Raw genomic sequence first — 26458 nt, 5'->3', positions numbered from 1 at the left:
AATGTATAAATGTATATTATATACAAATGGACATTGTATGCAATGCTGACATTGACACCAGCTCTTTGTATCTGAAATACCACGTCAATGTGGACATTGATTTTTTTTTCATTCTGAATAGCTACATAGTGATCATTATCTCAAAAGAAATATCAATGAATTCTGTCTTTGGGCTTCCTTCAGCAAAGAACTCACAAAGCAAATACTGGAGCCCAACTTACCAAATCTACTACAAATTCAAACTGTCCACAAACCATTGTTAGAAAAATACATTCCTAAAAATGAACTATTGGAAACTTATCACGATAAAAAGCTTCTGCACTGCAAAGGAAACAATCAACAAAACTAAAAGGCAACTGACAGAATGAGAGAAGGTATTTGCAAAGGACATATTGGATAACAGGCTAGTATCTAAAATCTATAAAGAACTCATCAAACTGCACACCCGAAAAACAAATAATCCAGTGAAGAAATGGGCAGAAGACATGAATAGACACTTTTCCAAAGAAGACATCCAGGTGGCCGACAGACACATGAAATGATGCTCAACGTCACTCCTCATCAGGGAAATACAAGTCAAAACTACTGTGAGATATCACCTCATGCCAGTCAGAGTGGCTAAAATGAACAAATCAGGAGACTATAGATGCTGGTGAGGATGTGGAGAAACGGGAACCCTCTTGCACTGTTGGTGGGAATGCAAACTGGTGCAGCCTCTCTGGAAAACAGTGAGAAGGTTCCTCAAAAAATTAAAAATAGAACTACCCTATGGCCCAGCAATAGCACTGCTAGGAATCTACCCAAAGGATACAGGAGTGCTGATGCATAGGGGCACTTATATCCCAAGGTTTATAGCAGCACTTTCAACAATAGCCAAACTATGGAAAGCACCTAAATGTCCATCAAGTGATGAATGGGTAAAGAAGATGTGGTTTATATATATAATGGAATAGTACTTGGTAATGAGAAAGAATGAAATCTAGCCATTTGCAGAATAGAAACCCATTTGACAATAAATTATATTTAAAATAAATAAATAAGCTGGGGATAAAAAAAGAAAGAAAACTACATTCCTTTTTGCCATTTAAACTTTTTTTTTTCAAGTTTATTTTTTATTTTGAGAGAGAGAGAGAGAGAGAAAGCACCCGTGCGCCAGCATGAGAGGGGCAGAGAGAGAGGATTACAAGCAGGCTCCATGCTATCAGCGCAGAGCCCAATGTGGGGCTCAATCCCACAAACCATGAGATCATGACCTGAGCTGAAATCAAGAGTCGGACTCGAAACTGACTGAGCCATCCAGGCGCCCCCTTTTTTGCCATTTTAAATGTCTCAGAGTACACACCAACTGTTCCCTGACTCAGCTTTCCTGATGCCATTGAATATCCTTTCTCTTTGTATACAAAACTGAGGGCACTGAAGTTGAGTATCTTTTTTTTCAAAATGACTCTTTTCCTGTTCCAGTGTGCTCCTTCTGAGTTTGCTATGAGAATATATACATTCTTTTCCAAAATTTTTGTAGTATGCACTTGGGGCTAAGCAGCAGCCTAGTTACTCTGTCAATGGTTCTAAATTCCATTCTTCTAAGTGCATGGCAAGTCTTTACTGTGCCGTTGCTATAACCCCTTCCAGTGTGTCTGTGTCCCTTACCATTTTGTTTGTTTGTTTGTTTGTTTCTCTACCACTTCCTCTCTCATTCCACTTCATCTTCCCTAAAATATGAAGGAGAAGGAAGGAATATAATCATATCAGGAATAAATGATTACATTTCAAGGATATAATCATTGAAGACTTTCATTACAGAAACAAGGTTAATTGAAGGTGGAGATGTCAGAAACCATTCCAGTTCCTTTGGGTTTCCAACCTCAGTTGTGTCTATCCAAAGTACTTTTCCACTCACAACTTACTTCTCTCTCTTTAATTTTCCTTTTACCTATTTTTGTGTCTCTTATGTTTACTTTGTTTATTTTTCTCTTCTCTTATTAACTAGTAAGTTCGTGAAAGTCTTTCTTCTTTGCTTCACCACTAAAATTTTACCAGTTCGTTTTATTGAGTTAATTTCAGTATTTATTGAGTGATAACTGTCTACTGACATCTTACAAGTGGGCTTTCATCATAACCATTTTCTTAAAATAGTTGTCAGCATAGTCAAGTCTTATATTAAATCCAGTGTCATTTCCAGCATCTTAAATATTTCTCCATATATATTATTGTTGATCATCTCATTTTCTTTAGTGTGGATATAGTGTGGATATGTGACGATTACTGGATGCTGATTCTCTCTTTGTAAGAATTCCTTCAGTTTTTATTCTGTCCCAGTTCTTTTTTCAGAGGCCTATTAGCTATAAATTAAAAACAAACAAACAAACAAAAAACACTCTTGAGATATTACTCTTTCTTAGTTGATACTTAAGAAACTTCTCAGATTAAGTAGTTTAGCATTTGTATATGGACTAATTTAAGACCTTTGTGGCTACCTCAAGCCAAAATTCAGAAAACTGAATAAAATAGATTTAATGTATACAGCTGTTCTCTTCATTTACGATGTGGATATGGGAAACATTACCATTCCGTTCACTTTGGTTAATGAGTTCCCACTTGTAAAATCTTTCACATGTTGAGAGCTCCCACTTGTAAAAAAAATTACCTTCGGTTTGAAGAATTCCTCTAAAATCTATCTTCCTCTTATTTGCCTTTTGTCATATTTGCAGATACCATAGTAATGGTAATCCACAGACTAAAGTGTCTTTAATGTCTTAGTGAGTACATTAAGATATAGCATACGCTGCCCCAATGGCTGTCAGAGTTGGCAGAAAAATTATTTTAATATTATATTAAAATTATTAAATATTACAGAAAACCATTTAATATTGACAGACTTTCTCTTCAAAAAGTGATGTTAATCTTTAATTCAATAGCATAAATTATGTGAAATGCCCTTAATGTAATTCCAGGAGTAATGTATTTCGGCACTTAACAAGCTGAAAATTCTATAGTTTTCAAGGTTATGTTTTCTTCACAAGTTGATCAGTTAACAAAGAATAGTGGTTTCTTATTCTGTGGACCTGCATAAATACCTGTGTGTTGCTTAATACAATGCATAATGAAGGTAATGATTATAGCCAATTCACATGCAACACCAGGTGATTATGTTAAAAATTGTTTTTAAGTAAACTGTTTTATTGAAATATGCCTCCAGAAGAGTTCACAAGCCCTCCATGCACAGTCTGATGAAATTTTGCAAGCATCCCTAACATGTAACCAGTATGCAGATCAATAAATAAAACATAAAATAACCATAATTTGTGACATGTTTTTATTCTGTCATGAAGAAATGTTTGATACGAAATTTGTGGTGTTTATTTTTTCACCCTGAAAAATACACTAAAAAGAAATCAACATAAACAATTATCCACATAACCAAAAAAAAAGAGGTTTCAATGACAATATATTAAAGTGTTTTTAATATGGTTTTTATCATTTATTTTTATGAACTTTATTTCTTTGAAAATAACCTTATTGTAGCAATTCTATGTAGTGTGGTTATGTTAACTGTTGAGGGACAAATGTTCATTGTCTTGGTAAAACTTCTACTGTGTTAGTTGTTGTTGTTTGGTTTTATATTAAACTTCCAAAAAGTATAGGATGCCTCATAGGAGAAATCTTTTCCTGTGTAAATTCTGTGTTGTATTAAACGTGTCACCTCTAACCACTGTGTCCACTGTACTTTAGTGCAGTGAGATGTTTCCATGCCACATAGTCAGAGGGAGGCAGATTAATAGGGAGTTCTAGCTGGAAATTTCTTCCCTGTTATTGTTCTCCCTCAGCAGTTGATGGCTAAGTTAATTCTCTTTAGTTTTGTCATGCTCTAAAGCACACATTGCCAAGCAATGGTGAGCTTTATGAGGAAAAAAAAAGAAGCAATGGTGTCCGTCAAAGTCCTAAAGTTGCATTTTTAAACTTTGGCCCGACCTGATGTGCCATTCAAAAAAGCTTCAAAAGATTATTTTTTTAAAGAAAGGTTCAATATGTCCCGAGGCTATCGGTTTTGAGTTAAACTGGGTGAAGTAGAAATATTTTACTCATCAGCTTTGCAGTCACAGAGTTTGCCTCAGCTAGAACAAAACTGCTGAGGCATTTAGAGAAAATTAACCCCCCATCCTGGCGGCCAGATGTGACTGGTTTCTGATGAATGCACATGAGTGGGCTGAAAAATCAGGAGACTGTGAAATTCCTGTCAGGTCCGTACAGTGCAGAATGGGCTATTGACTGCTTTCTATATTTCCCTCCATCATTCTTCTTGAACACTGCCATTAATTTCCTCTCCTACTCTGACTTGTGTTTTTGCCCCCTCCCTCTTCCCTTTAGCTCTGTCAGCTGCAAAGAAGGATACACAAGGTGTGGCAGAATCACTTCAAACTGGTGGTCCTCTGCGGCCAGATGAGGCTGGCCAAGTTCCAGACAGACTCTCAAGAGAGTATTCAGAAAATATTAGCTGTGCAGGTAGGTGATTGCAGGGAAGTAGGAAAGATCATTCTGATCTAGATTGAAAAGCAAATGATGGGTAGTGTGATGAAGCATTAAAACCATATCCCATCAGAGTTTTATAAATTTTTAACCTCTTTAATAAACTGGAATTGCATGAAGGATGAATTCAGTAAGTTAGCATATATACCATGCATACTTTGGGGGAAAAGGGAGATTGAGCTTATTTTTCACAAACCTCAAAACAGATTTTTTATAAATATATTTGGTGTAAATATATATTTTCAAATCTTCAGGCTTTGCAGATGCCATTCAGCTGTTTAAGAGATACCGTCAACAGTTGCCTTGTGTTGCTTTTGTGTGAAACCTCCTTCAGTGAAAAGGACACTTACGTTTATTTTATTTAACTGTTTGCTTTCCCCTTCCATTTTGAAAGAGGCCCGTCCTCTTCAGATTTGGAGATAACTGTCTTTGAAAAATAAGCAATTTGGGATTAGAATGTAACAATGGTTCCAGATACATGTGAGATTTGACTGTTTGTCTCTGTAGAAATTTTAGTGGATCACTTGTCTTTATTTCAAGACTCTGATCTGTTTAGAAACCCCTATTAACTATGTGAAGGCTATTACTGGAAAATTAAATTTTTAATTCATATTTTACTATTTGAAATGTCATAATATGCATAAAAAGTGAGTTCCCAAAGGAAAACAAACACCGCCTTGTTCTAGTAAAAGAAAAAAAAAAAGTATCTATTCTATAAAATAAAATGTACACACTCTTTAAAACCACAATTTTCATAAACTTGCAGCATAAACAATGCATGCTGAACCTAAACACACCAAGCCTTTTTCTAAATATTTTAATTGTGTGTGCATTTCATGATTCTTTTGCCACAATTGAAGAATTTTGCATAACACTTCCAAAGCTGGTGGCTTTTTTTTTTGTCTTCTTCATTTTTACTGGTGGCTATTGGTATTTTGCTATTTTCCTCTGAGGATGTGTGTGTGTGTGTGTGTGTGTGTGTGTGTGTGTGTGTGTGTGTGTGTATCCCATTCAAAGTACATATATAAGGTGGATATAGACTCTATTTGCATACATATACTGTATATAAGGATTCCACTGATAATGGATTATAACAAAAATTTAAATAATAGAAATTTAGAGTTTTGAAAGGTAGAGCTTAAACGTGTAGGTTGAATAGATATTCATATACAAACTTGAGTATAAATTACAATTGCAGTATTTCTGAAGACAGTAGCATGTGTTTTTTCTCCTTAAAAGTCTGTTGACAGTACATTAAAAATTATGGAGTGACTGATCTGTGATTCCCTTTTAAATATTCAAAGGTAATTTTGCATGTTCTAATTATTATTTTAGGAAAATCTCATACTACTGCCTAAATGTAAACATTCTTAAAAATCTTACAAATGGTAAACCCTCATTGTGAATTAGGATGTATTTTGAAATATTGAAAATGTCAGTAGAAACTTTCTGAATATTGGTAAAGTGAACTCTCAAATCATAACCTATAATACTCCTTACTCTAAGTTTTTATTAAAATTAACCCATACATTTTTTTTTTTACCAAACTTGATTTTAAGTTACTTATTTTGATGGTTGTTATACAACAGTGGAAATGAAAGGTTAGAAATGATAGGTTGGTATCAGTAGGACAACTCAACTATTCTGCATTTAGAGAGACAGTGGCAAGGCTGGATTGTATATGGGGAACCTGAGGAACATAACTTAGTGGATTCTTATCTGAGGGAGATGCCTTTAATTTAGAGTATTTCAACCTTGGCTCTTAATAGGAATATAAAAAATAAAATTTTCAGAATCTTGCCATAAAACTATAGAAACATGGGCAATCCTCTGAAAAACTCAAGTCCTAAACCGTCAACATGGTACACAATGACCTTCATGACCCAACCCCTGCTAACTTCCGCAGCTTCATCCCTCTCCACATTAGTTCCTTAGAGTCTATTTCAGCCACTTCAAAATTTCTCTAGTGTGAAACCTCTTGACTCCTTCTTCCTTTCCTGTGCCTAATGTCTTACCTCTTTCTGCAGTACTCTTTACTGTACCTGTTAATGAACACCTGATTCAAATCAAACATCTCATCTACAAAATCCTTTCTGAGCACTTCCCCCACCTTCTTCTTCTTTGACCTCTTACTGTATTCTGTACATATCACCAAACCACAGTTTATTCCTACTGCTGTGCTTTTCTTCCTAGAAGATTCTAAGCTCCTTTAGAGCTTTACACCATCAGTGAAATTAGTTCAATTCTTGCTCAGTTGTTTTTTAGTGTGTATGATAGCAAGCCATTGAGGTTTTCTTAAAGTATCCCATGGCTATCTTGTTTTCACTCATTATATCAAAAATCTTTAAATTGGAACATGATAGAGTGATTTAATATGTTTGTAGAGTGAGTCTGCTGGTGTCAGTCTCTACAGTTTGAGTCAACATGGCTAAAATTGCTTAACAAACTAGAGGCTATTGCCCTCTGTTTTCATATGATTTAGTAGCATGTCAATACTAGGAAACCTAACATTTTATATTTCGAAGATAGTATTAAAATGATGCCATAAGATATTAGTAAATTATTTGATGAGAAAATCATCTGATGAATCTTTTGAAAAGTAAACTATATATAACTGATATTGAGCAAAAGCAATTCAAAATAGTGATGCATAAAAAAGAAACTTTGTTTCACCCTTGGGCTTGGAACAATTACTTGCAGGACTATCAGAAAAAAAAAAAGCATAATTGGTAAATCTGTAGATGGCAGAAAACCAGGTGGGCCAGATAAGCTTTTGAATAACAGTGATCAAGCAGAAACCAGTAAGATGAACTATAACTGAAATAAAGAATTTGTGTATTTGACATCAAAGCCATTTATTAAGTATATATAAATATTTATACATATATATATATATATGGATTTTAGTTGACTGCAATTTTAATATGATCCAAAGTGAGCTATTACAGTCTTAAGACCAATGCCATGTTCCAACTCTGACAAGCATATGAGACTTATTGAATCTGATAGTGTAGGGCATATTTTATAGTCCTAACCTCATATCTAAGCCCATTTAAAGTACTATTATTGCATTATTTTTCTCTTTTTACTTTTGATTTATTTAATATAGCGATATTTAATACCTCTTTGGTATCTCATTTGGAAAAAAGACTGGAGATTAACTCATTATTTAAATGAGAATATGATGTGGCAACAGAATGTTCATGTGATCTTAGACTTCATAGGCACAAATGTTTTGTCTTGTTAAAGGAGATGATAGTTCCATTGCCTTTTTCCAAAAGTTGAGTATATCTGCAGTATTTTATACAGGTTTGGGAATTATAGTTTAAGGGCCATATTGATACACTAGAGAGCAGCGATCTAATAAAAATCAGGGAGAAGGAAAAATATACAAATTTAGAATGTTTAATTATAAAAGGAAAAGACCTTAGAAAGACAAACATCTAAAGGATTAAGTGAACATTGGCACATATATATTTTGTTGACCTCCAGAGGGCAGTACTTGGACCCATAGTGGAAGAGGTTGGATGGTGAGTTTGGGCTCAAGAGCAATACACTCTTCAGAAGTATTTTTGTCCAAGCATGCACTGCTGGTGCTCCAGCAAAAGCAGTGCAGTGATTGAGGGAGAGCAAACTGGCCAAGAGTCAGCCCAGAGAGCACCTCCTCAGGCTGTACTCCTGGAATGTTCACCTGACTTTCTTGCACAAACCTTTGTGTGTGGTCTGTATCCCTTCACCCACTAGAATGAGCCTTCTCCATTGAAAAGTATGTCTGGTTTGTTCATCTTTATCCTCTTAGCACCAACAATAGTTCTTGAAACATAATGACTCAAAATATTTGTTGAGTGAGTTGATTATTATGTGGTTTATTATGTGGTGAAGTGGTTTATTAAGATTCAATGTGATAACCTTAAAGGTTCTTTCAAGCTTTAGGTGCCTAGAACTCTGTATAGTAATAAACAAAAGCATTCTCTGGGTACTTTGCCAAGAATTTTGATGACACAGAAGTAAGGTGTTTAATCATTTCAGACATGTGCATGTGCATGTGCATGGACACACACAAACAAAATACATACAGGGACAGACCAATTTCTTATTTTTGGAAGAGAACTTTGCAAATTTTAAAAATCCAGAAAAAAAATAACAGGATAAAAATCTAAATTCACTTGGTTAGAGGCTGGGGAGATGGTGGAGCGGGAGTACCCCTAAGTTCACCTTTTCCCACACAGACAACTAGATAACACTCACATCAGCTTGAATAACTCAGAAAATGACCTGAAGTCTGGCAGAAAAAAACTCCACAACTAAAATTAGGGAAGAGGCCACACTGAAGAAGGTAGGAGGGGTGAAGACGAGGTTTGGGAGTAAAACAGACCAGACCGTGGCTGCCAGCAGTGGGGAGGGTGCGGAGAAGGCCGAAACACAGACTATCACACCAGACAGCCCTCAAGGGAAAAGGAAACCCCATAATTGGCTTTGAAAGCAAGAGGGACCAAATCTCATGAGTTTTTACAGTTACCAGGACTTAAAACCTGGGATTTTAAAAATCAGGGGGCTCAGCTCTGTGAGAGCCTGGAGGCGATTAGGAAGGGGAGTCCCCATCCTTAAGGAGACAATCCCACAGAAGCCAGTAGAGATACAGCATGGAAGCAGCGGTTTGGAAAATACCAGGGACATACAGAAGGGAGAGTTATTTACTCATTTTAGAGCATGACCAGAGAGGCAATGATCAAGGGGAGACCTCTCCAGCAAGAAAGAAGCTAGAAGGTGCTATTTACCTCTCCTGCCCCCAATAATAAGCACAGGGCCACCTGTGGGGACCAGCATGACACCTACACTTGGCACTTGCTAACTAATTAGCTTACACCAAGCCCCATCCCCGCACTTCTGTGGATTCACCTTTCCAGTCACTCTTGCCTCAGTCCCAGCCTTGCAGGTCCCCTCCCCCAGAAGACCAGCACAAATCCCACCAATACATCATCTCCCAACTTGACCATTTTGTGGAACCTCAATTGAGGCAGCCACAGTAGCAGTGGCAGCAGCAGTGGATCTCATTTCATAAGCAGACTAGCACATGCTTTTTAAAAATGCGCCCTACCTGGCCAGGGACCCAGCATTGCACACAACAGCAAAGAGAGTCTGTAAATGGCTAGACTGAAGGAAAAAGTGGCTAGGACACAACAGCAGGGCACATGCAACTCACATAGGAGACCCAAAGTGCCAGGTCCTAGGGAACAAGGGACATTGCACTACAGGACTCTATAGGCTGTCTTCTTCATAAAGCCATTACATTCAAGAGCAGGAGATGTAGCTGACTTTCCAAACACAAAGAAACAGACACGGAGAGAAAGGCCAAATAAAGAGACAAAGGAGTATGTCGCAAATGAAAGGACAATACAAAACCACATCAAGAGAACAAAGCAAAATGGAGGTAAGTAATATGCCAGATAGAGAATATAAAATAATGATCATAAAGATATTCACTGGACTTGAGAAAGAGTGGAGGACATTAGTGAGACCCTTAACAAAGAGATTTCAAAAAAAAAATTAGAGGTGAAGAACACAACAAAAGAAATTAAAAATATACTTGATGGAATAAATTGCAGGCTAGAGTAAGCAGGGGAACAAATTAATGACCTGGAAGACAGAGGAATGGAAAGTAATCAAGCTGAGCAAATGAGAGAAAAAAGAATTATGCAAAATAAGAATAGACTTAGGGAACTTCATGACTCCATTAAGTGTTAACAACATTCACATTATAGGAATCTAGAAGAAGACAGAGAAAGGGGGCAGAAAATGTATGGGTTAAATAATAGGTGAAAACAGGGGAAGAAAACAGATATCCAAATCCAAAAGGCACAGAGATCCTCCAATAGAATCAACCAAGGAGATCCATACCAAGACACATGGTAATTAAAATGGCAAAAAAGTAGTGATAAAAAAATTTTAAAACAGCAAGAAAAAAGCAGAGTTATAACAAAGGAAACCCCATAAGGCTATCAGCAGATTTTTCAGCAGAAACTTTGCAGGCCAGAAGGGAGTGCCATGATTTTTTCAAATTGCTAAAAAGGAAAATCTGCAGCCAAGAATACTCTATCCAGTAAGGCAACCATTCAGAAAAGAAGGAGAGACAGAGTTTCTAACACAAACAAAAACTAAAGTTGTTATAACCACCAAACCAGCCCTACAAGAAATATTAAAGAGGACTCTTTGAATGGAAAGGAAAGTCCATAAGTAAGAGGATAAAAAGTTGAATGCACAGAAGCATTAAAAATAAGTGTATCTGTAAAAAATCAGTCAAGGAATTCACAAATAAAAGGATGTAAAATATGACACCATATGCCTAAAACGTTGGGGGGGGGCAGTAAAGAATGAGTTCAAACTTAAGCACCCATCTTAATATAACCACTTAATATAGAGTGCTATATACAGTAGATGTTACATACAAACTTAATGGTAATCACAAATCAAAAACCAGTAATAGATATGCAGAGAAGACAGTGGAATCCAAGTATATCACTAAAGAAGGCCAACAAACCATGAAAGAGAGCAAGAGAAGAAAAGATCAGAGGAAAACCACAAAAACAACCAAAAAACAAGTAACAAAGTGGCAATAAAAACAAATCTATCAGTAGTTTCTTTGAATGTAAATGGCCTAAATGCTCCAATCAAAAGACATAGGGTGACAGAGTGGATAAAAAAAAAAAACAAGACCCCTCTATATACTGCCCCAAGAGACTCATTTCAGACCTAAAGACACATGCAGATTGAAACTGAGGGGATGGAAAAACATTAATCATGCAAATGCGTCAAAAGAAAGCTGGGAGTAGCAGTACTTATATCAGACTAAATTTTAAAACAAAGAGTGTAATAAGAGACAAAGAAGGGCACTGTATAATAATAAAAGGGAAAATCCAACAAGATGATATAACAATCGTAAATTTTTATGCACCCAATATGAAGGCACCCAAATATATAAGACAGTTAATAACAAACATAAAGGAACTAATCAATAGTAATACAATAATAGTAGGGGACTTTAACACCTCACTTATACCAATGGACAGATCATCCAAACAGAAAAATCAGCAAGGAAACAGTAGCTTTGAATGGCACACTGAACCAGATGGACTTAACAGATATATTCAGAAGATTCCATTCTAAAACAGCAGAATACGCATTCTTTTCAAGTGCCTATTGGAACATTCTCCAGAATAGACCATATATTAGGCCACAAAACAACTCTAAACAAATTCAAAAAGATCTAAGTCATACCATGTATCTTTCGGACCACAGCACTATGAAACTAGAAATCACAGGAAAACAAACTTGAAAAGAACACCTATATGTGAAGGCTATATAACTTGCTACTGAACAATGAATGGATCAATCAAGAAATTAAAGAAAAAATTAAAAATTACATGGGTGGGGGGGTGGTGCCACTTGGGTGGCTCAGGCGGTTGGGCATCTGATTTCAGCTCAGGTCATGATCTCACAGTTCACAAGTTTGAGCCCTGCATCGGGCTCTGTGCTGACAGCTCAGAGCCTGAAGCCTGCTTCAGATTCTGTGTCTCCCTCTCTCTGCCCCTCCCTGCGCGCGCTCTCTCTCTCTCAAAAATAAATAAGACATTAAAAAATTTAAAATTACATGGAAACAAATGAAAATGAAAACATAACTGTTCAAAATCTTTGGAGTTTTTGCAGCAAAAATAGTTCTAAGAGGGAAGTTCACGCAATATAGGGCTACCTCAAGAAACAAGAAAAATATCAAACAAACAACATAAACTTACATCTAAAGGAGCTAGAAAAAGAAAAACAAAGAAAACCTAAGACCAGCAGAAGGAAGGAATAATAAAGATTAAAGCAGAAATAAATTATATAGAAACAAAAAGCAATAGAAATCAGCAGTGAAATCAGGATGCTGGTTCTTTTAAAAGATCAACAAAATTGATGAACCCCTAACCAGACTCCTCAAAAAAGGAGAGAAAGAAAGAGATGATTCAAATAAGCAACATCACAAGTGAAAGAGGGGAAATAACAGCCAATATCACAGAAATACAAACAATTGTAAGAGAATACTATGAAAAATTATGTGCCAACAAATTGGACAACTTAGAAGAAATGGATAAATTCCTAGAAGCATATAACCTACCAAAACTGAATTAGGAAGAAATAGAAAATAGCAATGAAATAGAACCAGTAATCAAAAAATTCCCAAAAACCAAAAGTTCAGGACCAGATGGCTCCACAGGCAAATTCTACCAAACAATTAAAGAAGAGTTAATACTTATTTTTCCCAAACTATTCCAAAAATCACAAGATGGAGAACTTTCAGATGTATTCTATGGATTCTGTGAGGCCAGTATTACCCACAGCCAGATAAAGACTCCGCGCGCATGTGCGCGCGCGCGCACACACACACGCACACACAAATGGAAAAACATTCCATGCTCATGGATTAAAAGAACAAATATTGTTAAAATGTCTATACTGCCCAAAGCAATCTACATATTTAATGTAATCCCTATCAAAATACCACCAACATTTCTCACAGAACTAGAACAAGCAATCCTAAAATTTGTATGGAACCACAAAAGACCCCGAATTGCCAAAGCAATCTTAAAAGAGAAAAAAACTGGAGGCATCGTAATTTCAGTCCTCAAGTTGTATTACAAAGCTACAGTGATCAAAAGTGTATGGTACTGGCACAAAAATAGACACATAGATCAATAGAACAGAATAGAAACCCAGGGGAAAAAATAATTATATGGTCAAAGGAGAAAAGAATATCCAATAGGAAAAAGACAGCCTCTTCAAGTGTTGTTGGGAGAACTGGACAGCTACATGAAAAAGAATGAAACTGGAGCACGTTCTTACACCATTCACACAAAAATATACTCAAAATGGATTAAAGGCTTAAGACCTGAAACCGTAAAAATTCCAGAAGTGAGCACAAGCAGTAAGGTCTCTGACATCAGCCATAGCAACATTTTTCTAGATGCGTCTCCTGAGGCAAGGGAAACAAAAGCAAAAATAAGCTATTGAGACTATTACATCAAAATAAAAAGCTTCTGCACAGCAAAGAAACTATAAAAGTAAAAGGCAACCTATTTAATGGAAGGAGATATTTGTAAATGACATATGCGATGGGCTAGTATGCAAAATATATAAAGACATGATATAACTCAACACCCAAAAAACAAATAATCCAATTTAAAAATGGGTAGAAGACATGAGCAGACATTTCTCCAAAGAAGACATACAGATGGCCAACAGACACATCAAAATATACTCAACATTGGGGCATCTGGGTGGCTCGTCGGTTAAGTGTCCGACTCTTGATTTCTTCTCAGGTCATGAGCTCACAGTTTCATGATTTTGAGACCCGTATCGGGCTCTGTGCTGGCAGTGCAGAGTCTGCTTGGGATTCTTTCGCTCTCTCTGCCCCTCCCCCACTCGCGCTGTCTCTGTCAATAAATAAATAAATAAATAAATAAATAAATCCTTAAATAAAAAAGATGCTCAACATCACTTATCATCAGGGAAATGCAAATCTAAACTACAATGAGATATCACCTTACACCTGTCAGGATGGCTAAAATCAAAAAGACAAGAAACAACAAGTGTTGGTGAGGATGCGGAGAAAAAAATAACTCTCTGACACTGTTGGTGGGAATGCAAACTGGTGCGACCACTATGAAAAACAGCATGGAGGTTACTCAAAAATTAAAAATAGAACTACCCTACAACCCAGTAATCACACTACTGGTTATTTACCCCCAAAATGCAAAAATGTTAATTCAAAGAGATACATGCACTCCTATGTTTATTGAAGAATTTTTACAATAGACAAACTATGGAAACAGCCCAGGTATTCATGGTGATGGAGATTAAAGAGTACACTTACCAGGATGAGCACTAATGTATAGAATTGTTGAACCACTATATTATACACCTAAAACTAATATAACACTCTATGTTAACTATACTGGAATTAAAATTAACAACTTAATTTAAAAAACTCAAATCACTTAACACTGTGATATAGGAGAAAATCACTGAGCCTGTGTTATCTTTTTAAAGACAAAAGAAATTATAGAAACTTGGACTTTTAAAATATATACATTTAGAGACATTATGAGTGAGGAATAACATTAAATTACTGTGTCTTACTGGTTAACTTTAGATAGTAGTAGAAAAGGTATTCAAATATATTTTCCAGTGATTTAAGACTATCCATTAGAAGTCAAGAAATAAAATTTGTAACTCCCAAACAACTAGAGAAAAAAAATACCATAACATATTGAAAAATTCAAAATGCCGGAAGGAGGACAGAATTAATATAAAAATGTACACAGTAACTCCAAACACATTGGTAATCATAACTACAAATGGGGTTTTTTTGCACCATTTAAAGTTATAGATTTAGAGATTGGTCTTAAAGCAAATCCCATCTCATATAGAAGAGATGCACCTCAGACAAGTAACTATCAAATGAATAGAATCGACAAAAAGAAAAAGGAATTCTAATTTTGTTAGGAAATCATAATTTCAAAGAGAGAGACTTTGAGGCAAAAAGGATTAAAACACTCACATGTGGATATTTCATGTTTATAACATATAACTTATTAAGACAATTCAATCATGACCTTAATGCACATGACAGCATAACTTCAGAACATACAAAGCAAAAACTGATTGAAATCCAGAGAAAAATGTAAAAATTTATAAATGCAATGGGAAATATTAGCACATTGTCTTCAAATTTTTTTGAAATACAGACACACCTCATTTTATCACACTTCACTTTATTGCACTTTGCAGATAATTATGTTTTCTGCGAATTGAAGGTTTGTGGCAACACAGCATCAAGCAAGTTGATCGGCACTGTTTTCCAGCAGCTTTTGCTCACTTTGTGTCTCTGTGTCACATTCTGATAATTCTCGCAATATTTCAGACTTTTTCATTACAGTTATACTTGTTATGTTGATCTGTGATTACCATTATATATTATACTATTATATTTATTACCATTATATATTATACTATTATTACCATTTTATATTATATATTATAATATAATATATTATATTACCATTATATATTATACTATTATAATTTTTTGCGGGTGCTACAAAAAATACATATATGTGCATATGGATAGAATATGAACTTAATCAATAAATATTGTGTGTGTCCTGACTGCTCCACTGATTGGCTGTTACCCTCTCTCTCTCCCTCTCGTCAGGCCTCCCTATTCCCTGAGACACAATAATATTGAAATTAGGCCAATTAATAATGCTATAATGCCTCTAAGTGTTCAGTTGGAAAAAAAAAATTGTTCCATGTCTCTCACTTTAAATCAGAAGCTACAAATGATTACACTTAGTGAGGAAGGCGTGTCAAAAGCCAAATAGGCCAAAAAGTAGGCCTCTTGTACCACATAGATAGCCAAGTTATGAATGCAAAGGAAAAGCTCTTGAAGGATATTAAAATTGCTACTCCAATGAACACGTGAATGACAATAAGGGAAAACGGCCTTATTAGAGAAAGTTTTAGGGGTCTATATAGAAGATCAAACCAGCCACAAAATTCCCTTAAACCAAAACCTAATCCAGAGCAGGGCCCTAACTCTTTTCAGTTGTATAAAAGCTGAGAGAGGTGAGAAGGCTGCAGAAGAAAAGTCTGAAGCTAGCAGAGATCGGTTCATCAAGTTTAAGGAAAGAAACTGTCTCCATAACATCAAAGTGCAAGGTGAAGCAGCAAACTACTGATGTAGAACCTGCAGCAAGTTATCCAGAAGATCTAGTAGATCATTAATGAAGATGACCACAATAAACAACAGATTTCCAATGTGGACAAAACAGCCTTCTGTTAAAAGAATATGCCATCTAGCACTTTCATAGGTAAAGAGAAGTCAGTGACTCATTTCAAAATTTTAAAGGACAAGCTAACTCTCTGCCTGTGCTCTACAAATGGAACAACAAAGCTTGGATGACACACATCTGTTTACAATATGGTTTATTGAGTATTTTCAGTAAATATTCTACTGTTGAGGTGAGACCTACTGCTCAGAAAAAAAAAATAATTCCTCTCAAAATATTACTGCTTACTGACAATACACCTGATCACCCAAGATCTCTGATACACGTGTACAAGATGAATGATGGTTTCATGCCTGCTAACATAATGATCTTTCTGCAGCCCAGGGATCAGGAGTACTTTCAACTTTCAAGTCTTATTTTTTAGGGAATACATTTTGTACTGCTATAGCTGCTATCAACAGTTTTTTCCTCTAGAGTCACCGTTCTACATGCCATTAAAGAAGAGCATTTGTGATTCATGGGACAAGGTCAAAATATCAACATTAGTAGAAGTTTGAAAGTGATAGATTCCAAACCTCATGGATGATCTTGAGAGGTTCAAGATTTCCGTGGAGGAAGTAATTGCAGATATGGTGGAAATAGCAATAAAACTAGAATTAGAAGTGGAGCCTGAAGATGTGACTGAATTGGTACACTTCAATGAATTGTTGAACAATTGAGCGAATGAGGAATTGCTTATGGAAGAGCAAAGAAAGTGGTTTCTTGAGGTGGCATTTGCTCCTGGTGAAAATGCTATGAAGATTGTTGAAATGACATTGAAAGATGTAGAATATTATATAAACTTAGTCGCTCAAGTAGTGGCAGAGTTTGAGAAGATGGACTCCAATTTTGAAAGAAGCTGTACTGTGGGCAAAATGCCATCAGACAGCAGCGCAGGCTACAGAGAAATTGTTCACGTTGAAGAAGAGCCAATCAATATGGCAAACTTCACTGTTGCGTTATTTTTAAAAAGTGCCACAGCCACCCCAACCTTCAGCAACCACCACTCTACAGAGTCAGCAGCCATCAACTCAAGACAAGACCCTTCACCAGCAGAGATTATGACTCACTGAAAGCTCACATGATGGTTAGCATTGTTTAGCAATGAAGTATTTTGAGCTAAGTTATGTACAGTTTTTTAGACATAGTGGTATTGCATACCTAATAAACTACAGTGTAGTGCAAAACATAACTTTTATATGCACCGGGAAACCAAAAACATTCATTTGACTTGCTTTATTTCAGCATTCGCTTTTTTGGGTTGGTCTGGAACTGCAGTATCTCCAAGTTGTGCTTGTAAAAGAAAATAAAAACGTCACACATAAAAAACTGTGAGTTTTTAAGTTGAGAAAATATGTTAATGTAATTTAATATGACAGATTAAAGGAGAAATATTACATATATAATTACTCAATATATACATAAAAACATTTGCTAACAAGAGCAACATATACTAACTCTAATAAAAGTCACTAAATAGTTTAGAATAAAATCCTATTAACTTGATAAAATGTACTATATGATAAATTACTGGAAGCATTTTACGAAAATTAGGCCAAAAGTGAGGATTCCTTCTATCATTATTACTGTGTATCACTGCACTAAAAAGCCTTTAGCAGTACCTCAAGAAAAATAAACTAGAGGTACAGATACTATGTGGGGAAAAGACAGAACTGTCATTATTTTCTCACAATATGATATTTCTCTTAGAAAACCAAAGAGGATCAACTGGAAAAGCATTAGAATTAATAAGACAGTTATTTTAAATGGCAACCTGAAGTATAAAGTTCTAAGAATAAACCTAACAAACTTAGCTCATCCTTTTAGCAAAGCTACAAAACACTACTAAAAAGATATAAGCAAAGACCCAAATGAAAGTAACCCTATATGTCTTCATGGATGAGAAGATTGTACATATTGGGAAGATGCCAATTTTTGAGTCTCAATATTTGAAAAATCCATAAATTCAATACAGTCATACTCAACATCCAGACAAGATTTTTCAATGAATCTTGAGTTTTCTAAATGCATTTGGAAGACAAAAATCCACAAGAATAGCTCTGACATTTAAAAAAATTTTTTTTGTTGGAGTTGGCGTCAGGATCTTATGCCACTGTGTGGGGAAACTTACCAAAAAAGCTACATTAATTAAATTAAAACAGCGTAATATTAATGCAGGAAAAGATCTGTAGAACAGAGCAACTGGTAAGCTTTTTCTTTAAAGGACCAGATAGTAAATATTTTTAGCTTTGGAAGAAAGAGTCTCTGTTGCAAGTAATCATCTCCGCATTGTACAGGAAGCAGCTTTAGAAAATAGTATATGAATGGATATAACTGTGTTCCAATAAAAGATTATTAACAAAACAGTCAGCAGGCCTGAGGATGTGCACTGAAATAGAGAATCCAGAAATGCCTCAGAAACATTTGGAATTTAGAATACAATGAGAGTAGAATTTTAAATTGTATATGATGAGCGTGAAATATCTTGCCACCTATCTGAATAATAACAGCAAATATTTGAAGAATAAAGTAAAAGTTTATACATAAGCATAATAAGCATTACATACATTACATAATAAGCATTAAAAACCTATAATATCTGTTTTAAAAAATATAGAATATTAAATCGTATTGAGATAAGAAAGTCCTTCTTAAGAGAGAACACCATAAGAAAAATATTGTTAAATTGGACTAGAGAAAAATAAAAACCTTTCCATGAAAAAAGACACAATAATAAACAAACCAAACAAAAATTCTTGTTCTTATGGAACTTACATTTCAATGGGGAAAACAAGACAGTAAACAAACAAGTTAAAAATATAGTATTGCTATGTACTAAGGAGAAAAATGAGGCTTTAAGGGGTATATGAGATGGCAGGAGAGGTACTGAACTGCATTTTAGCAATTCATTTTGCTTAATTACTTGTGTAAATAGTTCAAAATAGATTAAAGAGTACAGTTATTTTTGTTTCATCTCTCTGTGTTACATTGAAGATACAGACTTAATGGCTTTGAATGCCCGAGTTTGAGTTTGGGGATAGGTGGGTTGGCAAGTTGGTTGCTTGCTTGTTCGGTGGTGTCATCTGGAATGTGAAATAGGTATAAACAGCACCTATCCAAGGGTTGCTACGAAAATTAGATGAGATGATGTATGCTATCAATGCACTCTGCCATGGTAAATAATTTATAACCTTAACTCATTTTCTTCTCTTTTTCCCCCCTAATGCTGTTGTAAGATGATTCTGAAAATGAAACCACTTCTTGCCAAAATTTTCCAAAGTTAATTAATCCCAGAAGCATTTATATATTCTAATCTTTTTACCTCCTGGAACTTGAAACTCTGTATCTGACATCGTTTCAAACTCATGGGAATTCGAGGAACTAGGATCACAGCACCTAAGAACCTGAGCTGATTTCTTCTATACCCCGACCTTTAGGACCGATTGTTTCCTTCTCTTTCTATGCTGAAAGTACACCATTAGAATTCTATTTTGATTGATGTGGGGAAGGAGGTAAATTTCCATAACATATTGAAACACTGATTTCACTCTGTACTTATTGAACACCAATAGAATGTAGGCAATATACGTCGTGATCTTTGACCTTAAGCAAATTACAGTTAAATTGAAGAATATCAATTAATTTCAAGACACGTTTTGGGGTGTGCCTTCTATGTGCCTTCTTTGCTAGACACTGAGAGTCCAAAGGTGGAAGATATAATCTGTTTCGTCAAATAGCTTGCAATCTCAGAGGAGGAAGACACAGTATATTGTGAAAATATAAATGATGGCAAGGAGAAGGGCACTTAGCACAGCCTGTGAATGTAAGGTCCGTTTTCTTAAAAGGTTAGCTCATAACCAAAATCTTGAAAGGCGAAGGGATATCAACAAAAGATGGGCAGGAGGGTATAGAAAGAGGAAATGGCTGGAACAAAGATATGTGAGAATAAAATGGAATAGTGCAGGGATACAGGGGAAATGGCAACTGATTTTATATTATTAGGGAATAGAATGTAATACAAGGAATATCAGAAATGAAATAAAGATGTAGATATAGACAATACTAGGGAGTAACTAGTTGTATGGTTGTGTGTTACCAGGTATAGATAATAAACCTTATGGCTGGGCAGTGGAGAAACCTACTTAGGCCTGAATTCCATTGTAAAATAGATGGGACTTGAAACAAGCTTCCAGGAATAAGTAACTCAATATAAATAGAGAAAGAGGGACATTGTGTGAGAAGAAGAGGGGGAAACACCTTAAAGCAGAGGAAGTATAAAGGACTTGGAAAACAGATTCCACGTTTATGGAATAGACATTGTTTCATTTTCTTCTTTTTTCTTTAACAAGGCATTTATCTTATCCTTACTAAATGCCAGACATTGTCCTCTGTGTTTTGTGAATTTTAATTCATTTAATTCTTAAAGAACCCTAGGAGGTGTTATCACAGTGTTCCCATTTTACAGAAGAGGCAACTGAAGTACATAGAGGTTACGTATTTTGCCCAGGGTCACAGAACTAATAGGAGAGACAGGATTTAACCCCAGCAATTTAGCTACAGATTACCTGCTTTTAATGACCATACTGTGGCAATTTTCTATACGTCTGTTACTGAAATTAGATTGTCTCAGAGGAAGACAGTGAAAGACAAGAGGTGAAGTAATATCTTAAACAAGGTCACAAATAACAGTCTGACTAATTTAGGTTTGGTATTCAGGGAATGCATTGAACATTCAGTAAATAATTATTGACCATTCACTTATCAAACCAAGTGCTAAAATTTTGGCATGCTCTTCTCATATTTCTGCTCATTGTATTAGCCTAGCTTAAGTTATCAGCTACCACTGGGAATTGCACTTAAACCATAAAAAGCATAAAAATAATGTTTATTTTGATGAAAAACATGAAATGCAGATAAACCCAAAAGAATCCCCCTAAAAGATATTTACATTAAAAAAAATCATACCTACGTACATTATAGTTACCATCTGAAAGCTAAAGATAATGAAAATTAAAATTAAGATAAAATGTAAAAGCATCCAGACAAAACAAAATAAAAAATTACCTCTAACATCTCATCAGAAACTATGGAGACCAGAAGACATAGAAGAATCTCTTTAAGGTGCTCCTGGGTGGCTTAATCAGTTAAGCATCTGACTCTTGATTTCAGCTCAGGTCACAATCTCACAGTTTGTGAGATCAAGCCCTGTGTCGGGTTCTGCACTGATAGCACAGAGCCTATTTGGGACTCTCTCTCCCTCTTTCTGTCCCTGCCTTGCTTGCGTGCATGCATTCTCTCTCTCTCTCTCAAAATAAATAAACTTAAAATACATATGTGTGTGTGTGTGTGTGTGTGTGTGTGTGTGTGTGTATATATATATATATATATATATATATATATATATATATATCTTTAAATTGCTGGAGAAAAATGAACTCAGAATTCTCTATCCAGCAAAGAATATCAAATCTATAGACTATACAATCATACTAAAGTTATAGTAAATATAAATGGACTAAAACTCCCAACTAAAAAACAGTCGCATTAGATAAACATACAAGACTCAAATTTACCTGTATAAATGATACACTTTAAATATGAAGAAACTGACAGGTTAAAAGTATAAGGATAGAAAAAGACACGCCATGCAACACCAAGCATTATACAGTTGGTGAGATTATATTAATATCAGACAAATTAAACTTAACAACTAGAACTATAACCAAGGTTCACAAGGGTCATTTCAAAGAATCAGTTTATCAAGCACATAAATGATTCTAAATGTGTATGGATCTAATAAAAATTTCTAAAATACATATAGCAAATACTCAACAAAGTTACAGTAGAAATAAAAAGATGCATAATTATAATTTGAGATTTTCGTATTCCTCTCTGTCAGGAATTAATAAAACATGCAGACAGAAAATCAATAAAAACATGGAAGAATTGAATAGACCCTATTGACATTTATAGAACATTCCATTCAACAATAACTGAATATAGTATTTTAAAGTACATATGGAACATTTCCAAATATAGACCATATCCTGGGGCATAAAACAAGTCTCAATAAATTTCAAAGAATCAAAGTACTGGAGAATATGTTGTCTTACCACAATGAAATTATTAGAAATCAATAATTAAAAGATATTTGAAAATTTTCCCAAATATTTGGAAATTAATCCACTCACTTCTAACCATGTAGGTCAAGAAAGGAATTATAAGAGAAATTAGAAAGTACTTTAAACAGAATTAAAGAAGTTCATGCAGAATTAACCCCCTGTGATGGAAGTGACGATTTGAGGGACATGAAACTGAATAGTTTCCTTCAGTATAATTAGAGGGGTTCTATGGGTGGATCATAGGACTAAGGTAGAAAAGAGTACAAAACACCATCAACGAAGTGATGAGGGCCATGTCTCTGGTGAGCACCTAACTTAGTCTAGCATTTAGCATATAGAACCTAGGATAGCACCTAGGAACCTCCTAATAAAAGATATGGAATAAATAAATAAATGAAGTTCTTCTTAACTGTTAAGGTAACCTAATATTATTCATTTCATATGTTGACTTGGCTGCCAGATGATTGAATTGAGTGTGTTAAAGAGCTTCCCCCACTAGACTCTATAGTTCTATTCCATATTTCTCTCAAAATGGTTTCCATTAACTCTATTCACAACCTTTCACTCTTTAATTCTTTGTCACATATGATACTGGTTTTCTCACTCTTTCACCTCTCAGAATATCCAGGAGAATCTCTCTGATAATACCTGTAAGTGCCTGCGGGTAACACTGGTAACGTTGAAACACCTATCTTTCTTCCATTTAAAGATAAACAAAGATAAACATATCTAAGATATGGAAACACATTAATTTCACACATATATCAATATAATGTAAATCTAGGAGGTTATTAAAGCATTTGTCAATATTAAATTCCATGAATTAAATTACCTTCTCTCTTTATTCTGCTCAATAACATGTTAAAACCAAAATGTAGTTTTTTTTATTTTGAAATAAAGTAAGCATATTTATGATTGGATTTATTAGAAAGATATAAATTTCTATGTATTCTGATTTTTCCCTTGGACTTAAACAAAATAATACCCAGCATTTTTTTAAATTCACATTATATAGACAATACATTTTTCAAGTGGAGGAGCCATGTCAGTGGTGTGGGGGAGAGGAGTTTTTCAAAGACAGAACTTTAAGTTTGAAAATTAGTGACTAATGGAGCATATCCAGTAGGTATTTTTCATACAACTTAGCATCGTCATTATATAATGATGCTGCTTTGATGTGAGATTAATACAGACACATGATTTTTCATCCAAGAGTATCAATATTATAGAACAATGAGCAGAGCAGTTATAACAAGAGGAAAACATTAGGATGAGATTTTAAAATATAAAAGAGATAAGATTTGCAGTAGCATTATTCACAAATGGTGCCAAGTCTATCATAGATGAAGAGAAAATTATGAAGATGTAGAAAGTGTCTTAGTAAACCTTAATGTGGGAACAGGATACTACAGAGTTAAGATTAAAAAAAAAAAACTCTCAGTATTTTTTTAATTTTATATAAAGTGTACACAAAGTGAGAACTAAAGTACGCCGTGCCTCATCTCCTATCTCAATCCAACACAGTGAAAGAAATTTTACCTTTGAATATTCATTCTTGTATGGATCTGCATATATTATCATAAGGGGAAAATAATCTTGCATGTTGACCAAACCTTGAATTGAAAATTCTTCACATTCATTTCTTCTGCATCATATCCCTCAGTTGGGATATATATATACATCCTAAGTAATTTTGATGACTTTTCTAAAAGAACTAGATTCTATGCAAATATAGGAAGTAAATTTACCTTATATTTACAAAGCAGATTTCTTCATGCATATCTGATTTATGAATTACAACAATCCTTTATGATAGGACAGGAGCACCTATTACCCTATTTAGGGGGGTTGGTAACTGAGCTGTAGAGAAGCTGAGGGACATGTCCAAAGATTCATGACCGGCAAGTAATGAATCTTTGAACTAATACCTTGTCTATGATTTCGACTTCCGGTTCCATCTTAACTAAAAATCAGCTTAAGATCTCTTCAAAGTGAGCCTTTGTTTGAGTCACTCTCCTGGAAAGAAGGAAAGTCACAGACCCACACAAGTAAAGTCAATCTGGGACAGTAAAGTCATGAGGAAATATTACAGGGCACTGTAATTATATTATGGAATGTATAAACCTCTGTGAGCTTACTGAATATGAACCTGCTTCAGTCATTGCCACCAGGCCCTGACTTTGTCAGATGTCTATCATTTTATAGTACACACTTGATTCTGTATCACACATTTGGAGATAGCTTCTTTACTAAAACAAAGCTGCTTCATGGAAGTCCCTCTGTTTTTGTCATTACCTGATATAATTATGATATTTCAACACAGCTCCAGTAAATGTGTTGATAGACATATCATAGATTATAAATGCATCTATTGAAATGCTAACCATGGTTGCAAAGCAGATTATCTTATTTAAAGACACTGGTTTTAAAATTTAGACATTTAATTTAATTATCTTTTCCCAGAAGTATATAAGGAAATCAGAAACCTAGTGTGAATAACATTATCTTCACAGAAATGAAAACTTGCAAGAGCATTTTTTGCCACAAACTCAATAATTTTAGTATAATCACTAACTATGTTTTTGTTTTACAGAACCAGTATGATTTGGAAAAAGAATAAAATTGCTTTTAAAGTACAAAAATAATTATGAACCACTTGAAACGTAATGTCTGTGTTTTATTTCTCATCAGAATTCATTAGTGTGTAACATCAATAATTTAGCCCATCATTTGCCAACACTGACTTGGCTCAGTAGTTCAATCATGTAACCCTGTAAACTCACTTTCCATTAAAATGAATGTTGCTGACAAAGGATAACTAAAGAGATACTTCATTTATTAACTAAAGAGGTACTTCATTTATCAACATTTTTAAATTAGGAGTTTGGGGCCACAGAAGCTTAGCTGGATGATTTATTTGAAGGATCTTTATATTAGACCTAAAGACTTGTTCCAAATCATACGATGCTACCCACAAAGATAATCGCATTTCATTTGTGTAACATGTGACTCAGGGCTCTCTCTTCAGAGGCAGGCATAGCCACCTGCAGAGAATCAAATGACCTACCAGAATGAAAACTTGACTGCTTAGTATAAAATTATGAAATGTGCAGCATTCTCCTATATCCCGATTTACTCCATTGGGCATATTTCTTACCAAACCTATAATATGACATCCAATATTCTAATATCCTAATGCTGTTAAAATTGATTTGAGGATTAAGTCAATAGGCTGGAATTAGTTAATAATGAGCGTAAGACTCCCCAATATCCACAAATTGGACTCCAGTACGTTTAAATTTCTCATCACTTGCCATGACATACACCTCCCCAAATATAAATGCCTCTAGATGTTGCCAACACTGTTTTGAATTAGAGTTTCATTTTCCAGAGTTGATCCCACATCCTGCTGATAGGTTAACATCACACCATTTGGGACGCAAAAAGCAAACAAACAGATAAATAAATAAAAACATCTGCAGTGCAGTGAGCAAAGCATGAAATAAAAATTCCTTATATATGTCAAAATATTCCTGCCCTAGGCCTTCGAACATATAATTTCTAGCAAATATGGCAAGACTGCGCAATGAGATCTTTCCTTGCTTCTTCTGTAATAAATTAAATGCGTGTTTCTGATTAAAACCTTGTGATAGAAGTTGGGGGATATCTGCTTTTAGCCTTTAGAGTTGCCAGCTGGCATCTTTCCCTGTTTTGGATCAAAAAGTTCTCAGCCAGCTGACTCACTCAAAAGGCAAAATCCAGGGGTGAAGTTGGATTATAAAATGTTATCTTTACTGTATCAAAGTACTTCTTCCTCTTATTTCATCTCTTCTCTCCCCGTTTAGCTTTCCTTTCTTCTTTAGAAATATTTATTCTGACAGATCCGAAATAACAATGATCCTACAGAAAACCTTCCTCATGCCCTCTTTATTTTTACCTCATAAAAGT

General features: G+C 34.9%; 1 protein-coding gene across 9 annotated transcripts in view; it reads left to right on the top strand.

Moving 5' to 3' along the window:
* The window catches only part of CCDC178 (coiled-coil domain containing 178), a 468894-nt gene that overhangs the window by 385180 nt on the left and 57256 nt on the right, over positions 1-26458 (top strand). For 6 of the 9 annotated variants that reach the window (XM_042910983.1, XM_042910982.1, XM_042910985.1 and 3 more), the window contains exons 20-21: positions 4366-4500; positions 4779-5136. In XM_042910983.1, the coding sequence (XP_042766917.1) occupies positions 4366-4500; positions 4779-4889 (246 nt within the window). In that variant the 3' untranslated portion in view covers positions 4890-5136. Of the gene's footprint in view, positions 1-4365; positions 4501-4778; positions 5137-26458 lie in introns of those variants that run through there. The other 3 variants (XM_042910989.1, XM_042910988.1, XM_042910990.1) reach the window with 1 other exon arrangement.

Source organism: Panthera leo, chromosome D3 (genome assembly GCF_018350215.1).
Source record: "Panthera leo isolate Ple1 chromosome D3, P.leo_Ple1_pat1.1, whole genome shotgun sequence".
In the NCBI taxonomy this organism is placed as follows: domain Eukaryota; kingdom Metazoa; phylum Chordata; class Mammalia; order Carnivora; family Felidae; genus Panthera; species Panthera leo.
The sequence above is the reverse complement of the archived record's forward strand: the minus strand, read 5'-3'. Positions and strand labels throughout refer to the sequence as shown.